The sequence below is a fragment of the Trachurus trachurus genome (genome assembly GCF_905171665.1).
Source record: "Trachurus trachurus genome assembly, chromosome: 3".
Taxonomy (NCBI): Eukaryota; Metazoa; Chordata; class Actinopteri; order Carangiformes; family Carangidae; genus Trachurus; species Trachurus trachurus.
Genome location: NC_139893.1, coordinates 6,746,658 through 6,764,620, shown reverse-complemented (window position 1 = coordinate 6,764,620; position 17,963 = coordinate 6,746,658). Strand labels below are relative to the sequence as shown.

At 41.9% G+C, this 17,963-nt stretch overlaps 1 protein-coding gene across 1 annotated transcript; it reads left to right on the top strand.

Moving 5' to 3' along the window:
- The first annotated feature begins 607 nt into the window (after positions 1–607).
- ercc5 (excision repair cross-complementation group 5) lies at positions 608–17,897 on the top strand. The gene is made up of 15 exons (XM_083994166.1): positions 608–791; positions 1,492–1,667; positions 2,345–2,460; positions 2,615–2,725; positions 3,492–3,552; positions 3,662–3,805; positions 3,884–4,094; positions 4,981–5,886; positions 7,313–7,599; positions 12,156–12,275; positions 13,339–13,552; positions 14,283–14,427; positions 15,790–15,990; positions 16,142–16,226; positions 17,061–17,897. The coding sequence occupies exons 1-15, from the start codon at positions 704–706 to the stop codon at positions 17,691–17,693; spliced, it is 3,498 nt and encodes a 1,165-aa protein (XP_083850292.1). The 5' UTR covers positions 608–703; the 3' UTR covers positions 17,694–17,897.
- The last annotated feature ends 66 nt before the right edge of the window (positions 17,898–17,963 follow it).

The window sequence follows — 17,963 nt, the reverse complement described above, 5'->3', positions numbered from 1 at the left end:
GCTCTAATTGTGGCTTGAAATTACAAATAAAACCTCTAAATGTGACCTTTGTAGTGTTTATAATGTTAATCATAGGAAGTTTATTTTGTAAAAGCAGTAAAATTACACAGCTATACAGCCTGCTAGACCAACCCGGCAAAATAATACCACTCCTTTTATACCGGAGGTTGACGGTGTTACCGGAGAATGTGTAGCCTACAACGTAAATTTTACATACACAGAAGTGCAAATTTATAAAACCGACTCCTAGATTTTACATTTTTCATAACAAATTATTTAAAAAATAAAATAAAAGCAAATCAATCTTGTGAAAAGGAAAAATGCCATAAACAGTTTAGTATTACTGATAAATATGGTTTACAAAAGAAGCCCTTCATTTATTTTATGTTTGTACACAATTATTTGTCCAATTAATTTTTTTTTTTTAATAAAATAAACTATCTATGAGTTAAAAAAAAAAAGAAAAAGAAAAAGAAAGAAAAGAAAAGAAAAATGTCTATAACACGGAACTATTTGACCGTTGTGAATATTTTCTACACGGACGTAAATTACTGTTACAAGAAGCCGCTTTGTTGTTTCTCTGGTTGCACTCCAGTGGTTTCGGTGACAATGTTCAGATTAACTGGGCTCAGGTCGCTGTTTGTCGTGTGTTTCAGGTTTTGACGTTCACAGTTGTTGAGTGTGAGTTGTAGTTTCCGCCGCCATGGGAGTGCAGGGGCTGTGGCGGCTGCTGGAGAGCACAGGGAAACCCATCAACCCCGAGACTCTGGAGGGGAAGATCCTGGCTGTCGGTATCCTCCACCTGCTGCTCATCTCTGTTGTAAATGGGACTTTTACAATATAAGCAAAACTATGTGTAGTATTGATTTGAAGTCACACCTCATAGAAGTTATTGGTGGGGGGAAAAAGTCATGCATTTTCCTTTAAAAATGTTGTTATGAAGTAGAAGAAGCACTAATATCCAAAATGAAGAAGTCTGCACATAAGTTACTTTGCTTTATGTAGAATTTGTTTTTGGTGTTGGATCTGTTATTAACATACATTATTAAAAGAAAGCTGTTGAAAAAGTTGATTATTTCTTTTAAAGCATTAATGTGAAATAAGTATTGGATATTATCAGGTTCACACAAGACCAAATAAGTTTAATAATGTGGTCAACTCAGTGTGGAAATATTATTTGAATTTTATCATTGAAACAGTCATTTATTCATAGTCTTTACATCATCTCAGCTCAGCTTAAACTTTATTTATAGAGCACTTTAAAACAACCAAAGTGCTGTACAGATCAATAAAAACATACCATTATTAAAATACCATATGTAAAGTGCAATAGAAAACAAACTATAAGGTCATTTCACAGGGTCAAACTGAGTTTTAAGATAAAAACTAACTTATTAACAGTCATTTTTGCCTTGGTTTGTTGTTCTTTGTCAGCTGTATTGATGTGTCTGACTGTCCTCCTGAGCTTTAACCTTAACCAGCCGCCTCCAGACATCAGTATCTGGCTGAACCAGGCCGTGAAGGGAGTGAGAGACCGCGACGGCAACAACGTCCAGAACGCCCATCTCCTCACTCTCTTCAACCGCGTCTGTAAGCTGCTCTTCTTCAGAATCCGGCCGGTGTTTGTGTTTGACGGCGATGCACCGCTGCTGAAGAGGCAGACTCTGGTAGGTCCAGAGGTTCCTGGAGAAACACGCAAATGTTCAGTGTTAAAAATATGGATGGATGGATGGATGGATGGATGGATGGATGGATGGATGGATGTGAGTAGGGATGTCACAGTTATACATTTTCTTGGTACGATTATTGTCAGAGAAATAATCACGGTACTACGATTATCGCGATTATTCTGCACCAATTAATTTCACAACACTATGAATGTGTAAAATCAAATATCGTCAAACAATAATTACATTACTCATTGTTTACACACAATATTTCAAGTATCTATTAATATATGACCAATTCTTAATCCCCAGGGGAAATGTTTGAGATATTCAGGTCATAAATTCTTATCTACCGTATACCAAATATTTGCGTTTATTTTAATCATTTTTTGTTTTGTTTTGCTTTTTTTTAAATTAAAAATGACACGCTAACATTTAAATTCCTACCAATTCAATGTTACGTTAGTTAAATAGACCTGTATCTGAGCATTTACCTTTATTTTTGCGCACATCTGCAAATAAGGTTCTAACATCAAATTTTTGTGAAAGTAAAGGTATTTAGGAATCTTTACGATCAATTAACTGTGGCGTTTAATACCACGATTAATTGTGAAAACAAGTAATCGTGACATCTCTAGATGTGAGTTAACGTGGTTTTGGCTGTTTCTCTCCTGCAGGCTCTGAGGAGGCAGAGGAAGGAGGAGTTGAGCCGAGAGTCCAAACAGACCAATGAGAAGCTCCTCAAGACGTTCCTGAAGAGACAAGCCATCAAAGCTGCACTTGGAGATCGCAGGTGAGATATGTAACATTTTCATTACATTGTGTGACATGTGGCTCTGTGCATATGCAATTAAAAGTTTAAACTTTAAATGCTCTTCTTACATAATTTTCTACTAAACTAACATTGAAATATTTCAAGTGTCCCTCTTGTTTTTTCCCGGCCACAGTCAGGAACCTATGCCCAGCCTCTCCAGTGTGACCAGGAGTGAGGTGGACGACATGTATGTTCTCCCGGCTCTTCCACCTGCAGAGGAGAACGACAGAAGCAGATCAGAAAGGTTAATAGTAGCCAGTTATCATGGATAAAGTGTAGAGTAATTCAGTCCAAATGTTCAGTCACATTTGCAAGCAAATTTAAAAGGATAGTTCAACATTTTGGCAAATTGGCCCATTGCCATAATCTCTATAGTCATAGCAGTAGGTTCGTTACCTTTAATTGTCGGTGCAAGCTATTTTTAGAACGGTGGAGCAAAGCCACAAGCGGCTCATGGGAATTCTTGGTTTCCCTCATCAAACTCATCAAATACACAATCCTACAACTCCAAAACGCTCTGGTGGACGAGTTGTGACCTACACATTCACCACGCTATGAGATAATAACAGAACGTTACCAGACAGAGTTGTTTTAGAGGCAAATTCATGCAAAACCACTGATGCGCGTTCCCGTCGGGTGCAGTTTTTCTGCAAGCAGTCTCTGAATTTACCTCTAAAACAACTCGATCTAGTAACGTTCTGTTATTATCTCATAGCGTGGTGAATGTGCAGGTCACAACTTGTCCACCAGAGCGTTTTGGAGTTGTTGGATTGTGTATTTGATGAGTTTGATGAGGGAAACCAAGAAATCCCATGAGCAGCTCGCGGCTCTGCTCCGCCGTTCTAAAAACAGCTTGCACTGACAATTAAAGGTAACGAACCTACTGCTAAGACTATAGGGATTATGGCAATGGGACAAATTGCCAAAATGTTGAACTATCCCTTTAACAAAATGCTCTGCTTTATTCAGTATTATTTCACCTGTAAACTGACACTTTTATCACTTTGCAGCTCAGAGGAGGAGGAAGAGAAAGACTCGGAGGAGGAGATGGACAGTTTTGATGTCTATCAGGTAACAAATAAAATCGTCACATTTAATTATCAGTGCAGTATATTTTTGTCACTCAGTCTGTCTTTGTGTAAATGCCCAGTTTGTTTGATAATAGGTGATTGTGTTTCAGGAGGAGCTGTATGATAATCCCAACTCAGTGGACATCAACTCGGAGGAATTTGCCTGCCTGCCGCCGGAAATGAAACACGAGATTCTCAAAGACATGAAGGAGTTTTGCAAAAGACGTCGGACCATGTACCACAAACCTCCAGAGGTGAAGATCCAAAACAACTCACACAAACACTCACCCATCTCCTCCTCCTCCTCCTGACTCCTCTCCGCTCCCTCGTAGCTCTCGGGAGACTTCTCCCAGTACCAGCTGGCCGGCCTGCTGCAGAGGAACAAGCTGAACCTGCGCCTGGAGAGCGTGGAGAAAGAGATGAGCCAGCGCAGCGCCGGCAGCGCCCCACAGCTGTACCAGCAGGACGGGGACGAGAAAGACCACAGCGTCGAGTCACGTCGCCTGGTTTCAGAAGACAACTCCCACTACATCCTCATTAAAGGTGAGAGATGTGTGAAGTGAACCTGCTCTGATTTATCATAGTCTCATAGTCACAACTCAGAGCTGCATTATCACACAGGAAACAATAAAGTAGAACAGTAGTTGTGTCTTTTGTGCAACATTTAAATCTGTATAAATCTGACTAGAGTTTATCTATAAATTAAACACATTAAAGGGATAGTTCAACATTTTTGCAAATTGCCCTATTGCCATGATCCCTGTAGTCATAGGAGTAGGTTCGTTACCTTTAATGATCGGTGCATGCTGTTGTGAGATCGGCGGGGCAGAGACGTGAGCTGCTCAGTGAACACAATGGAGGTGAACGGTACCGGTCCCCTGCCCTGCCCCTCATCAAACTCATCAAATACACAATCCAACAACTCCAAAACGCTCTGGTGGACAAATTGTGACCTGCACATTCACCACGCTATGAAATAATTGTGTATAATTATGTAACATTACAACACATGAAGCAAATACTCTGAACTACTTTGCACTTTTGAAATCCCTCCGCCCGGCAGCCGTGTCTGGGATGTAGTTCCGGCTGCATTTGCCTCTAAAACAACTCTGTCTCGTAATGTTACATGATTATCTCATAGCGTGGTGAATGTGCAGGTCACAACTTGTCCACCAGAGTGTTTTGGAGTTGTTGGATTGTGTATGTGATGAGTTTGATGAGGGACAGGGGACACTGTACCATTCACCTCCATTGTGCTCACTGAGCAGCTCACGTCTCTGCCCTGCTGATCTAAAAACAACATGCACCAATAATTAAAGGTAATGAACCTACTGCTATGACTACAGGGATTATGGCAGTAGGAGAATTTGCCAAAATGTTGAACTATCCCTTTAAAGACTGCATGCTTTGTAAAACCTTTCTCACTCAGGCTCCGCTAAGAGTAAACCTGTCCCTGAGGACCGGCCTGCAGCTGCTCCCTGGGCTGGGAGCTCCCTGTCCGGCTGCAGAAGACGGGCGGCGGACAGACCTGAGCCTCTGTGGAAAACTATTAGTGAGGAAGAGGAGAAGAAAGAGAAGGAGAAAGAGAAGGAGAAGGAGAAGGAGAAGGCGGGTCCTTCCTCAGAGGAGGCCAAACCCTCAGCATCTAAACCTTCTCATGGAGACACGTCATCACCACCTTCTCCCCGTACGCTCAAGGCCATCCAGGCTGCGATGAACGACAGCTCCGACGAAGAGAAGCTGGATGAGAAAGACCAGGGTGAGAAGGATGGGAGGGTTTCTCCTCGTACACTGATGGCAATCCAGCAGGTGTTGGCTGAGGAGGAGGAGGAGGAGGAGGAGGAGGCTCTAATCAGCAGCTCGTCTGTCAAACTGCAGGCGGATGTCCATCACCCTGCACCACCGGTCGTCATCAGCAGCTCAGAGGAAGAGACCAGACCGGATGATGCAAAGTCTTTACCGAGTAAAACATCTGTGCACGAGAAAGACGGTTTGATGGTCAGTAGCTCTGAAGATGAGATGGAGGAGGTGATTGGTCAGAGGAATAAAGCTCTTCACATGGCAGGGCAGCAGCAGCAGCAACAACCTCCAGAGAGAGAGACGATGTCAGAAGAGGAGACAAAGAAAAGACGAATGACAGAAGATGTGCGGACAGGAAGTAGAGAGCAGGCGAAGGAGAAACAAGAAGAGAAGGAGAGAAGAGAAACACGGATCAGAAACAGAGAGGGTCCGGTTCAACCACAGGAATCTGCTCCGAACGCGTCCAGTGAAGCTCCAAAGGAAACAAACGGAGACAAAGTGAAGACAGACGACGGAGAACGGAGCGAATCAGAAGGTAAAACCACATTCACACCGGCCCAAGCCTCCATGGGGCCCTCTATTACTGCCAGTAATATTGATTATTGACCATTTACACACCTACTACACACTTATTTCATTTTTTCTAATCTGTCTAATCCTGATCCGACCCTGGCATGTTTTTACCCATCTGTGGTTTTTAATAGACCTTTTCAGAGAGTATAAACAAAGACAGGTGTGGCTCATTAGAAAACGCTCTGGTACACTAAATGGAATGGAGCCTTAATTAGTATCCTTGGTAACACCTGTATTTGTTTATACTCTCTGAAAAGGTCTATATGAAATGGTACCAAATTCAGCTAAAGGTGCAGCCTGCGGTTGATTTACACTTAATATTCAAAGTGATATAGTACTAAGTGGGATAATTAATGTCATATGGACCTACTAAAATTAACAAAACAAACCAACAGGTAGGCTAATGCATTTGCTTTAAACACGTCATCTGCTTTTTTTATTTTTGGTTTTAAATAAACTGCAACAGGTACAAATGGCACGCACATCCCAAAGAAAGTATGTAATACTGGGTCCGAGTCCGCTCTGCACACCAGAAGCTGCTCCTTGAAAATTTAATAAACGTGATGTTTCAGGCACCTGCCCTTCATTTGACATTAAGTAATAAAGTGGAGACTCACCTCCTTATTTACAACCCCTAGGGTCACCTGATGCAATAAGGTGTGAAAAATAACAACCTAATCAGAGGAAATATAAGTTCATGCATGTTCATGTCATTCAAATTCATTGGTGGATCAGTACAGTATGTATAAGCATAGGAAAATACATGCAAAAATAACAGAATACCAATATACACAATTGATTTGGAAATATATAAGAGAATTTGTGCAAGTGTAAGACCTGAAATACACATAAATCACACACACACTCATGTGGTTTTAAAGGGAAGAAATGTTCTGTAATGGCGCCTCAAATACCTAAGTATCAACAACACAGTGAGAAGACTTAATTTGTCTTCACCTGCACAAATTAAAAAGTATACTGGTATTCTGTTATTTTTGCATTGCATTGTACCCTCTTGTATTGTATCACTGCATGTATTTTCCCATGCTTATACATACTGTACTGATGCACCAATGAATCTGAATGACATGAACATGCATGAACTTATATTTCCTCTGATTAGGTTGTTATTGTTCACACCTTTGGTTGATCACACCTGACTGCATCAGGTGACCCCAGGGGTTGTAAATAAGGAGGTGAGTCTCCATTTATTACTTCATGTCTAATAAACTGCAACAGCAGTGTGAAACAACAACAATTAAGGGGTTTTGTAATTATGCAGGATTTCTCTAGGGATCGACAGAAGTTATTATACGCACTATAGATTCAAAAAAGTGAATTGCTCTTCGAAAGTCGATGTTTACATGTTGTGCTGCGTGTTCCCTCAGAGAGCTTCATCGAGGTTTCAGAGGAAGAATTTAAAGAGGAGGATGCAGATGATTCACCCGTGATAGTAAGAGAGGAAGGACGAGCAGCTGGAGTCGACAGAGACGAGACGAAGACGGAAGAAAAACCAGAGGAGAGTTCGACCGAGTGTTCGGCTCCGGCTGCTGCTGCTGCTGCTCTGAAATCTGAAGACGACGAGACGGAGACGCAGAGCGACGAGAACGAGCTGAAGGAGGCGACAGAGTCGAGCTCTTCTCCAGCTGTCAATGAATGGGAACACATGGACGTGGTCAGTACTTCTATCACATTAATCGATTGACAGTGAGTTGATTAATTAAGGCATATACTATTTCGGTAATCTGTAAAGAATTTTTCTTCTTACAGGGTTAGTTCAACATTTTGGCAAATTGACCCATTGCCATAATCCCTATAGTTTTAGGAGTAGGTTCGTTGCCTTTAATTGTCGGTGCAAGCTACTTTTAGAATGGCGGAGCAGAGCCGCGAGCTGCTCAGAGCTACACTATGGAGGCTCATGGGATTTCTTGGTTTCCCTCATCAAACTCATCAAATACACAATCCAACAACTCCACAACGCTCTGGTGGACAAGTTGTGACCTGCACATTCACCACGCTATGAGATAATAACAGAACGTTACCAGACAGAGTTGTTTGAGAGGTAAATACAGAGACTGCTTGCTGAAAAACTGGCCCCGACGGTATCGCGCATCAGCGGTTTTGCATGAATTTACCTCTAAAACAACTCTGTTTCATAACGTTCTGTTATTATCTCATAGTGTGGTGAATGTGCAGGTCACAACTTGTCCACCAGAGCGTTGTGGAGTTGTTGGATTGTGTATTTGACAAGAAATCCCATGAGCCTCCGTAGCGTAGCTCTGAGCAGCTCACGGCTCTGCTCTGCCGTTCTAAAAATAGCTTGCACCGACAATTAAAGGTAAATAAACTCAAATTATTCATCTTTTTAAAATTTTTGAAGATGGCTTTGGAAAATCGAGAAAAGCATTTTTCACAGTTTTCTCACATTTTTTATTGACAACTAAGGATTTAAAATAATTTCCAGATTCCTTTATGGTAAAAAAAACAAAAAAACAATCATCAGTTGCAGCTCTACAGTTGTTGTGTAAATGTCTGAGGTTTCAGCTGTGACGTCTGGTCTGAATGTAAAGGGTCAGTTTACCACAGCTTCACCCAGTCAGACGCGTTACACAATGACGGTCAGATTATGTAACGCTGTTAGGTAAAATGCACTAACACATCTGTCTGTATCTCCAGTCAGATCGTATGAACCCATCGTTGTGATCGTTGCGTCACCAAAGTGTCTGTGAACATTTACAGAAGCTTCGTCAGAACAAACAAAGAGTCTGTTATTAACTTCTGTTTACACTTCACGTAACATGGAGCGGCAGAAAAGGTCGACGGGTTTAAACCTCCTGTTGTCCTTATGCGTCAGATTGACCCAATCTGTTCCCTTCCTCCATTCTTCCTTTCTCCCTTCCTTCTTTCCACAATCCTTATTCCCTTCCTTCTTTCCTTCCTTCCTTTTTCCCCTTCGTCCTTCCTTCCTTCCTCTTTTGATCCAACTGACTTGATCTGTTCCCTCCCTCTGTCTTTCTTTCCTTCCTTTTTCCCTTCCTTCTTTCCCTTCTTCCATCCTTCTTCTTCCTTCCTTGAACGAATCTGTTCCCTCCCTCCCTCCATCTTTCTTTTTTTTTTTTTTTTTTTTTTTTTTATTGGTATTCATATGTATTTCCACATATCTTTTAGTTTATATCACATTTTTCTTTCTGTTACATACATATGAAAAAGTAAAATTCCAAGGTTATTCGTGAAATGTATAAACTGAACAGTCAAAGAAAAACAGTTTGGCAAACACTCATTCACTGGACTGTTTCTGACATTCTTCTAAATCACACATAGACAGTTCTTGTTAGTGTTTTACATTGGCAGGTTTAAATATTTGCTTACAGGGCCCCATCTTGTTGAGAAGATGTCCATCTTGAGATGAAGGTGTGCTGTTATCTTCTCCATCACGTATACCTTTTTAACTCTCTCCTGCCACTGGGGTATGGTGGGAGGGAGCGGTTTAAACCACAAGACAGTTATCATCTTCTTAGCTATTAATAATAGGACATGTAATAGATACAGCTTTCTTTTTTCCCATCTTCCCTTAGGGAGTGCTCCTATAATATAAAATTGTGGGGTCAGAGGTAAATCAATGTTTAATATAGAGAATATTTCTTTCTGAATCCCTTCCCAATAGTTTTTCAACTTTGGGCAGTCCCAAAATATGTGTGTGTGGTCTCCTATCTGGTGACAATCCCTCCAGCACAAATTTGTTGTGTTACTGTCAAATTTGGAAGTTATGGAGGGGGTTCTAAAATATCTCACTTTCATTTTCCAATTAAATTCTTTCCACATTGGGCTATTGGTTATTTTATGTCCCTCCTCACCAGTGATGGGAATAACGGCGTTACTAACGGCGTTATCTTTTTCAGTAACGAGTAATCTAACTAATTACTATTTCCACCGTTACAACGCCGTTACCGTTACCGACAATTAAATGAGGCGCGTTACAAACTACTCAGTGAAGCCGTTGTCCTCCGACTTGGCTCATCTCATCTCAGCCACAGAAGCTGCTAAACTGTTGTTGTTTTTTCCTCCTCTCCTTTGGTGAGGGGAGGGGGGAGGAGGGAGGGACGAGACAACCGCATAAGTGATGATGATTGGTTGAGGCAGAGTAAGGTTTCATGCTAAGCCAATCAGAGGCAGTGTTCAGTTTGTACACAAACCACACACGCACGCAGTTTAGCCTCACACACACAAACTAGCAGAGGGAAGCTGCCGAGATCGGAGGGAAAGTGGAAACAGACACTACTTTAATCTCCCTGAGGTAAAAGACAAGAACATGTGAGGTGTAGCTACATTATGTCCCGGAGCGAAGTGTTTGTCCTGAGCTTCTGCTCACCTGACTCTGTGCAGCTTCTTCATTAAATCCAAACAGTCCCACACAGCGACGCACTGCTCCTCTTTGACCCCAAAGTCTCTGTAGCTCATCAGCTGGAACTCTTCCAGAGCAGCTACAGCAGCGCTGTGACCTCAACCATGGTTGGTGAGAGCAGAAAAATGTTGTTGTTGTAGTGAAAATGGGCGGGCTCGTGAAGACGCGAATTTACACAAAGTCAAAACGAGCGATAAATCGCATTTCTCGCGTATCTCGCGTTTGGTCGCGCGTATAAACTCGAGCGAAAAAAAAGCGTTCCTCGTGTTTGGCGGGAAGCCCCTTGCGGGTCTTCCCGCCAAACACGATGAAAAGGACGAAGACGCGAAGGTCCCGTCGCCATAAAAGAATCGGGTGTAGCGTCGCAAAAAAAAAAAAGTCGCGTCTACCGCGTCTCGCGCCTAATCGCGTCTCGCGCCTAATCGCGTCTTTGCGTCACGGCCTTTTACACCGCGGACGTAACGAATAAACGGTGACGTGTGAACGAACAACATAGAACAGGACCAGACGTGGCGTTGTTTCCTCTTTTCACCTACAGCTCCACTCTCTCTTACTTACACTAACTACTGTTATTGTTGAGGCCAGAGGATTGTGGGATTTGTAGTTTTTGACCAATCGTGTGCTCTTTCTTTTTGTGATTTTTCCGGTTCACACATGTTTGTTTTTTTTAGGGGCAAATGCGAGTGAAATGCTCGCCCATGGTGGGCATAAGAAAATGTAAGACCTGTCTAAAATTATTTAAGACTTGAACACAATAATTCAACAAATTTAAGACATTTTAAGACCTAAAATTTAGATTTTCACATTTTGGACTTTTTAAGACCCCGCGCGCATACCCTGTTATTTCATATAAAAGTTTAAGTGCATACATATTTTATGATGCTGTGTATTATATATTTAAGACCATCTTAGAATTTTCTAATAAATTTAATACTTTTTAAGGCCTTAATTTTAGATACATGAATTTAAGACTTTTTAAGGATCCGCAGATACCCTGTTGTGCGCTCGCAGCAGGACAGATAATCAGATGGATAATCGGTAAAGTTAATAATTTCACTTAATGTGGCCATGAATAAATTATTTTCGATGTTTCGCCTGTTATTAAACGCAAATCTTGAATAGGTCTCCGCTGTTTTCACATTTAAAAAGGTCTTTGTTGTCTTTGTACAGAGACAATATGAGATTTGCTTGTAGCCACATCACTTAAAAAACCCACTGTAACCTATTTTCATAGGCACACCAGCCTCGCTTCCAATAAAACACACACTCGCATTCCATAATTGCGATCAGTGAAATATATGAAAACAATAAAATACAATTTAAAAATGAGAGAAAAAAAATCCAAATTCTTCGACATATTTAAACTTAAAAAAAAGAAAGAAAAAGTAACGCAATAGTTACTTTCCCTGGTAACTAGTTACTATTATAGTGAAGTAGTGGAGTTACTAACTCAGTTACTTTTTGGGAGAAGTAATTAGTAACTATAACTAATTACTTTTTAAAAGTAACGTTCCCAACACTGCTCCTCACACACATCTTCCCAGCATGTATCTTCGATAATAACATTAATTTCTAACTCCCATTTCCCTTTTATATCCAGAGAGTCCCTCCCTCCATCTTTCTTTCCTTACCTTTCCCTTCCTTCTTTCCACAATCCTTTTTCCCTTCCTTCTTTCCTTCCATCTTTCCCTTCGTCCTTCCTTTCTTCCTTGACCCAGGAGGACGACAGGAGGGTTAAAATGACAGGGATGCATTTTAGACTCAGTGGGGTATCAGGCCTGATGCCGGGTGTGTGTGTGTATCTGTGTGTGTGTGTGTGTGTTGTGCAGGAGGAGCTGGAGGCTCTGGAGAGCTCCCTGCAGGTGGAGCAGACCAACCTGAGGGAGCAGAAGCAGCAGCAGGAGCGGATGGCCAACTCCGTGACGGGACAGATGTACCTGGAGAGTCAGGTGAAGCAGAGAGACCAACACACACCAGCATGTACTGTACACACACATACACACACACGGTTACACACTGTCGCTGGGCCAGGAGATAGATGACGACCCGGAGCAGGTGTGAGACCAGGATAAGTTTCTTTGTGGCGTCTCGCGCCAAAAACTTCCAAGAACTATGACGTGAATTCACCGTCATCGTTTTCTCCTGTGTAAAATCACCACTATAACGTAACGAGACGCTAAAGGAGAATTAGTCAGAGTCTGATGACAGGAAAGGATTTTAATTACATTAACCGGCCAAAAACAACCACAGGTTTACTGCTGCAGATTTTAAAGGGATAGTTGTTCAACATTTTGGCAAATTAGTTAGTCGTAGGAGTAGGTTCGTTACCTTTAATTGTCGGTGCAAGCTGTTTTTAGAACGGCGGAGCAGAGCCGCGAGCTGCTCAGAGCTACGCTACGGAGGCTGATGGGATTTCTTGGTTTCCCTTATCAAACTCATCAAATACACAATCCAACAACTCCAAACGCTCTGGTGGACAAGTTGTGACCTGCACATTCACCACGCTATGAGATAATAACAGAACGTTACCAGACAGAGTTGTTTTAGAGGTAAATACAGAGACTGCTTGATGAAAAACTGTCCCTGAAGGCAACGCGCAGCATGAATTTACCTCTAAAACAACTCTGTCTGGTAACGTTCTGAATTATAATTATCTCATAGTGTGGTGAATGTGCAGGTCACAACTTGTCCACCAGAGCGTTTTGGAGTTGTTGGATTATGTATTTGATGAATTTGATGAGGGAAACCAAGAAATCCCAGCTCTGAGCAGCTCGCGGCTCTGCTCCGCCGCTCTAAAAATAGCCTGCACCGACAATTAAAGGTAACAAACCTACTGCTATGACTACAGGGATTATGGCAATGGGCCAATTTGCCAAAATGTTGAACTATCCCTTTATAAGCACAATCTAAATGTTTTTTAAATCTATATAAATCATGTCTGTATCTTTGACAAAGACACAACCCTGGATAATTATATTGAATGTTATCAAATGTTTTCCTCTGGGGAACCAGGAGCTGCTGCGTCTGTTCGGCGTGCCGTTCCTGGTGGCGCCGATGGAGGCCGAGGCTCAGTGTGCGGCGCTCGACCGGGCCGAGCAGACCAACGGGACGATCACCGACGACTCGGACGTGTGGCTGTTCGGAGGCCGACACGTCTACAGAAACTTCTTCAACCAGAACAAATACGTTGAACACTACCAGTTCAGTGACCTGCAGAACCAACTGGGTCAGTGCTGCAATCAGTCAATCAATCAATCAATCAATCAATCAATCAATCAATCAATCAATCAATCAATCAATCAATCAATCAATCAATCAATCAATCAATCAATCATCATCAGTTAATTTCCTATTGTCCTTTTTACCATGTTTCCATATAATAGCACCAATAAGAGCTGAAGGAACAAGAAAAAAGTCTTTTCCATGAGCAATTCGGCTTTGATTCTCTGTTTTTATGCAAAATACATCCAGAAAAATTAAGTTTGTGAGCTTTTTAAAATCAAAATCAAATCCACTTTATTAGTTTCTGGACATTACAGCCTATTTCCAATCAGGTCTATTAAAACTAGTAACCACTCAGTAAACTGCTGGAAACAGTATCACTGTTTCATTTAATGAGTTTGTTCCTAAATTCTCTGTGAACCCTGTGAGCTGCCGTAGTCTCTGTCAGCTATTTCTGAGCAACGTATTTATCCAGTTTCTTTATTCAGTTGAAATGGGAGAGTAGGGTTTTGAAATAGTGCAATGGTGACACATTACAGCAGGAATCTGATAAGCTAATATTGGACGTATCAGCGACAGGTGTTAGTGGCTGATGAGCTGTCAGCACAACTGACCGCAGAGAGTCCATTAACTGACCCCCCGTCGGTGTCCGTCTCTTCTAAACTCGGCCGTTCCTTTTCAGATTAGGTCAATCTGTAATCTCTCTCTCCCCCCTCTCTCTCTCCCTCTCTCAGGCCTGGACCGGACCAAGCTGATAAATCTGGCCTACCTGCTGGGCAGCGACTACACCGAGGGCGTGCCAGGGGTCGGATATGTGACCGGTATGGAGATACTGAATGAGTTCCCAGGGCCGGGGATGGAGCCTCTCCTACAGTTTAGGTGAGTGTTTGATCCAGGGTTTGGAGGAAGTTAATGTGTCAATCATCTGAAACCAAAATCTAAACAAAAAGTCTGATGTTATGAAGCGTTCAAATCTTGATAAGAGGTTCACGGTAAACAAAATAGCAAAGGTTTGTGGTTTGGTTTGGTTTGATTTGATTTGATTTATCTTATTTGGATGCCCATTAGCTGATGTAATACAAATAAACTATTCTTCCTGGGGTCCGATCAGTATGTAACAATAAAAATACAAATCAGAAATACACAATCAAAGCATAACAAAAAGATTTACAAACATAAATTATCCATAAATAGTCTACATAAACAACATACAGTATGTAAAAGTAACAGCATATAACCAATTAGCCTGTGCATATTCTCATTTGTCCAGGTCATATAGTATCTCAAAGGAATTTTTCAATCGAAAGCAGCTGGACTTGGTTATTTGTCTAGGAAGACATAGGGCACTAACGAAGTCGAAACCAACTTTCCATCAAAGACACTCAAACGACTGTCGTTGGCACTTGGAGCACAAAAGGGAACCAGTGACATCATCAGCCTTGTGAACGCCCACACAAGAGGTTAAATAGTGAGTCTCCACACCAGATAGTTGGACCAGTCCCAGCCTGGTCAGATGCTACATGAACTGATGAAGCCTCTTGGATGAAGGTGAAACGTCTTCCTAGACAAATAACCACGTCCAGTTGCTTTCGATTGAAAATTCCTTTGAGACATATAACCAATTATCTAAGATAGTATCTAACAAAAGATAGAGCTCAGATTTTTTTTTTCATTTCTCCTTTATTTATTCAGGGAAGGTCAATTGAGAGCGAGCTCTCTTTTTCAATGACGCCCTGATTACAAAAACACAATTTTATACAATATACAAGGTCATGATCCACAATTACATACAGGTTGTAAAACATTCGATAATACGTTTTTAAAACTATCTAAGGAAATAAGATGATCCAGTTTCAGACAGTTTTGTAGGTTATTCCACTTTTGGGGGGCATAAAACTGAATGGCAGTCTTCCCCAATCCTGTCCTGATACTGGGAATATGTAAAACCAAGGTGTCCTGTGAACAAGTGTGCAAGTTACAAATTCTAAGTGAGATTAAGCTGGTAATATAAACAGGTAAAATTTCAAGTAAATGCAATGTTGTTCCCTCCTTACACTTAAGGATGGCCATCCAACCTTATTATAAAGAACACAGTGATGGGTTCGGAACACATCTCCAGTAATAAAACGAAGAGAGGAGTGATAAAGTGCATCAGCTAGATACAGCTACATACACAAGAAATTAATAAAGAATAAAGAAATAAAGGCTTATTAAAGTCTGTTCATGTCCTCTCTCCTCCAGTAAATGGTGGCTGGAGGCTCAGGAGAAGAAGCGCCTGACGTCCGACCCTCGCGACACGAAGGTGAAGAAGAAACTGCGAGGACTGAAACTGCAGCCGGGCTTCCCCAACCCGGTGGTGGCTCAGGCCTATCTGGAGCCGGCGGTGGAGGAGTCGGACAGCGCCTTCAGCTGGGGACGGCCGCAGCTCGACATGATCAAAGAATATCCTTTGTCTCAGTGTGTGTGTGTGTGTGTGTGTGTGTGTGTGTGTGTGTGTGTGTGTGTGTGTGTGTGTGTGTGTGTGTGTGTGTGTGTGTGTGTGTGTGTGTGTGTGTGTTTAAATTGTGTGAACTTTCCTGAGCTGCTCGTTCACGTTCTGTCTGAATCGTTTTGGATGGAGCAGCCGGAGGACGGAGGAGACTCTGCAGCCGGTGATGAAGCAGCTCAACTCACAGCAGGTAACTAACTGGGAGAGACCTCAGGGGAATAAACTGGAAAAAACGCAATGACATTAAAGGGATAGTTCACCAAAAAATGAAATTCACCCTCATGCTGATGAATACTCCGGAGTAGTTTTTTATTCCTCAAAGTGCATCTGGAGACCCGGGAGGCCGGTTCGTAGTCCAACGAAATCCTTATATGAGAGTCATTAGCGCCCGACACAAAAAGTCCATAAAACTACACAAAAACTCTGTTATATTCCTCCACACTGCTCCTCCGCTGCAATCCAAGTGTCCTGAAGGGATATACTTTATTGATCCCAAGCTGGGAAATTACAGTGCAGCAGCAGCAGCATTACACACAGTGACGATAACAACATATAAGAATATAAAGAACAAACTATACATAATAAAATAGCAATAGCAAATAAAATGTAATGTACAAAAGTATGTACAACAAATTGGCAGTGTTGATTTCAGTACAAAGTAAGTAAGAGTCTGACAGAGTAGGACTGAACGGGTTGAGTCACTGGAGTGTCCACACTTAAAGTAAACTACAAGTAAATAACTAAGATAGTGAATAAGCTCTAAGACATTTGAATAAACCGTTGTCGGAGTAGTTGGCCAGAAATAATAGATCTTTATGACCAACACAGATGGATTAAAGTAACCTAACACTAAGTAAAAGCTAATTTTAAAGCATTTTCTGCCATAGAAAGATGTAGCTGCACCAACAAATCCAGTGACAATACTCTTCTCAGTCAGAGTAGAAATTAATGAAATCACTTTGTCGTCTCGTCATATGTTTTGATTCTACACATCTTCTCTCTCTCTGTCTCCGTTTGGGTTCAGACTCAGCTGAGGATCGACTCGTTCTTCCGCCTGGCGCAGCAGGAGAAGCAGGCGATCCGCAGCCAGCGACTCCGCCGAGCCGTCACCTGCATGAAGAGGAAGGAGAGGGAGAGCGAAGAGGAGGAGGAGGAGGAGAAACACTCACCTGTCAAATCTAAGAGAGGAGGAGAGAAGGCTGCAAACAAGACTCCAAAGAAAGGAAAAGGAGAGAAAGAGAAGAAGGAGAAGGAGAAGGAGGGAGAGGAGGAGGAGGGGAGGAGGTCTGTGGCAGGAGGAGGGTTTCTGGGGTCTGAGGTCATCGGTGAATCTCCAGTTCCTCCTCTGAAGGATGAGAGCAGCAGCAGCAGCAGCAGCAGCCTGGACCCCTGCACTGTGGCGGTTTCACCTCAGTCTAATAATAATATTAATAGTAATAAGATTAATAATAATAATAATATCAGTCGTCCAGCTCAGAGGGTTCATAACAGTAACAGCGGCAGCGGCAGCAGCTCCGGTGACGACAGCGATGGCGGTTGTAAGGTTGCGATGGTCACGGCCCGATCCGTCTTCGATGGCGCCCGACGAGGCCAAAGAGGAAAAAGCACGAGAGCGAGAGGAAGAGGAAGAGGAAGAGGAAGAGGGGGGAAGAAGTGAGGAAAAGAAAACACACTGAACTGTCAAAAACATAAATTATCTTAAATAACTGACATGAACATGAACATGTGACACACTCCTGAACAACGTCGGTCATAATGTTTTTGATATTTATGATAGAAATGTAAAAAATGCCCCATGTTGTCAGCAACTATGAATTGAGCTTCGTCTGTGTGATGGAATATTTGTTTTGTAAACTATTTATGTGACTGTTTGTTTAGATTTTTACCTGTTTAGTGGTAAAAAAAAAAATTGTGAATGGATAAAAAA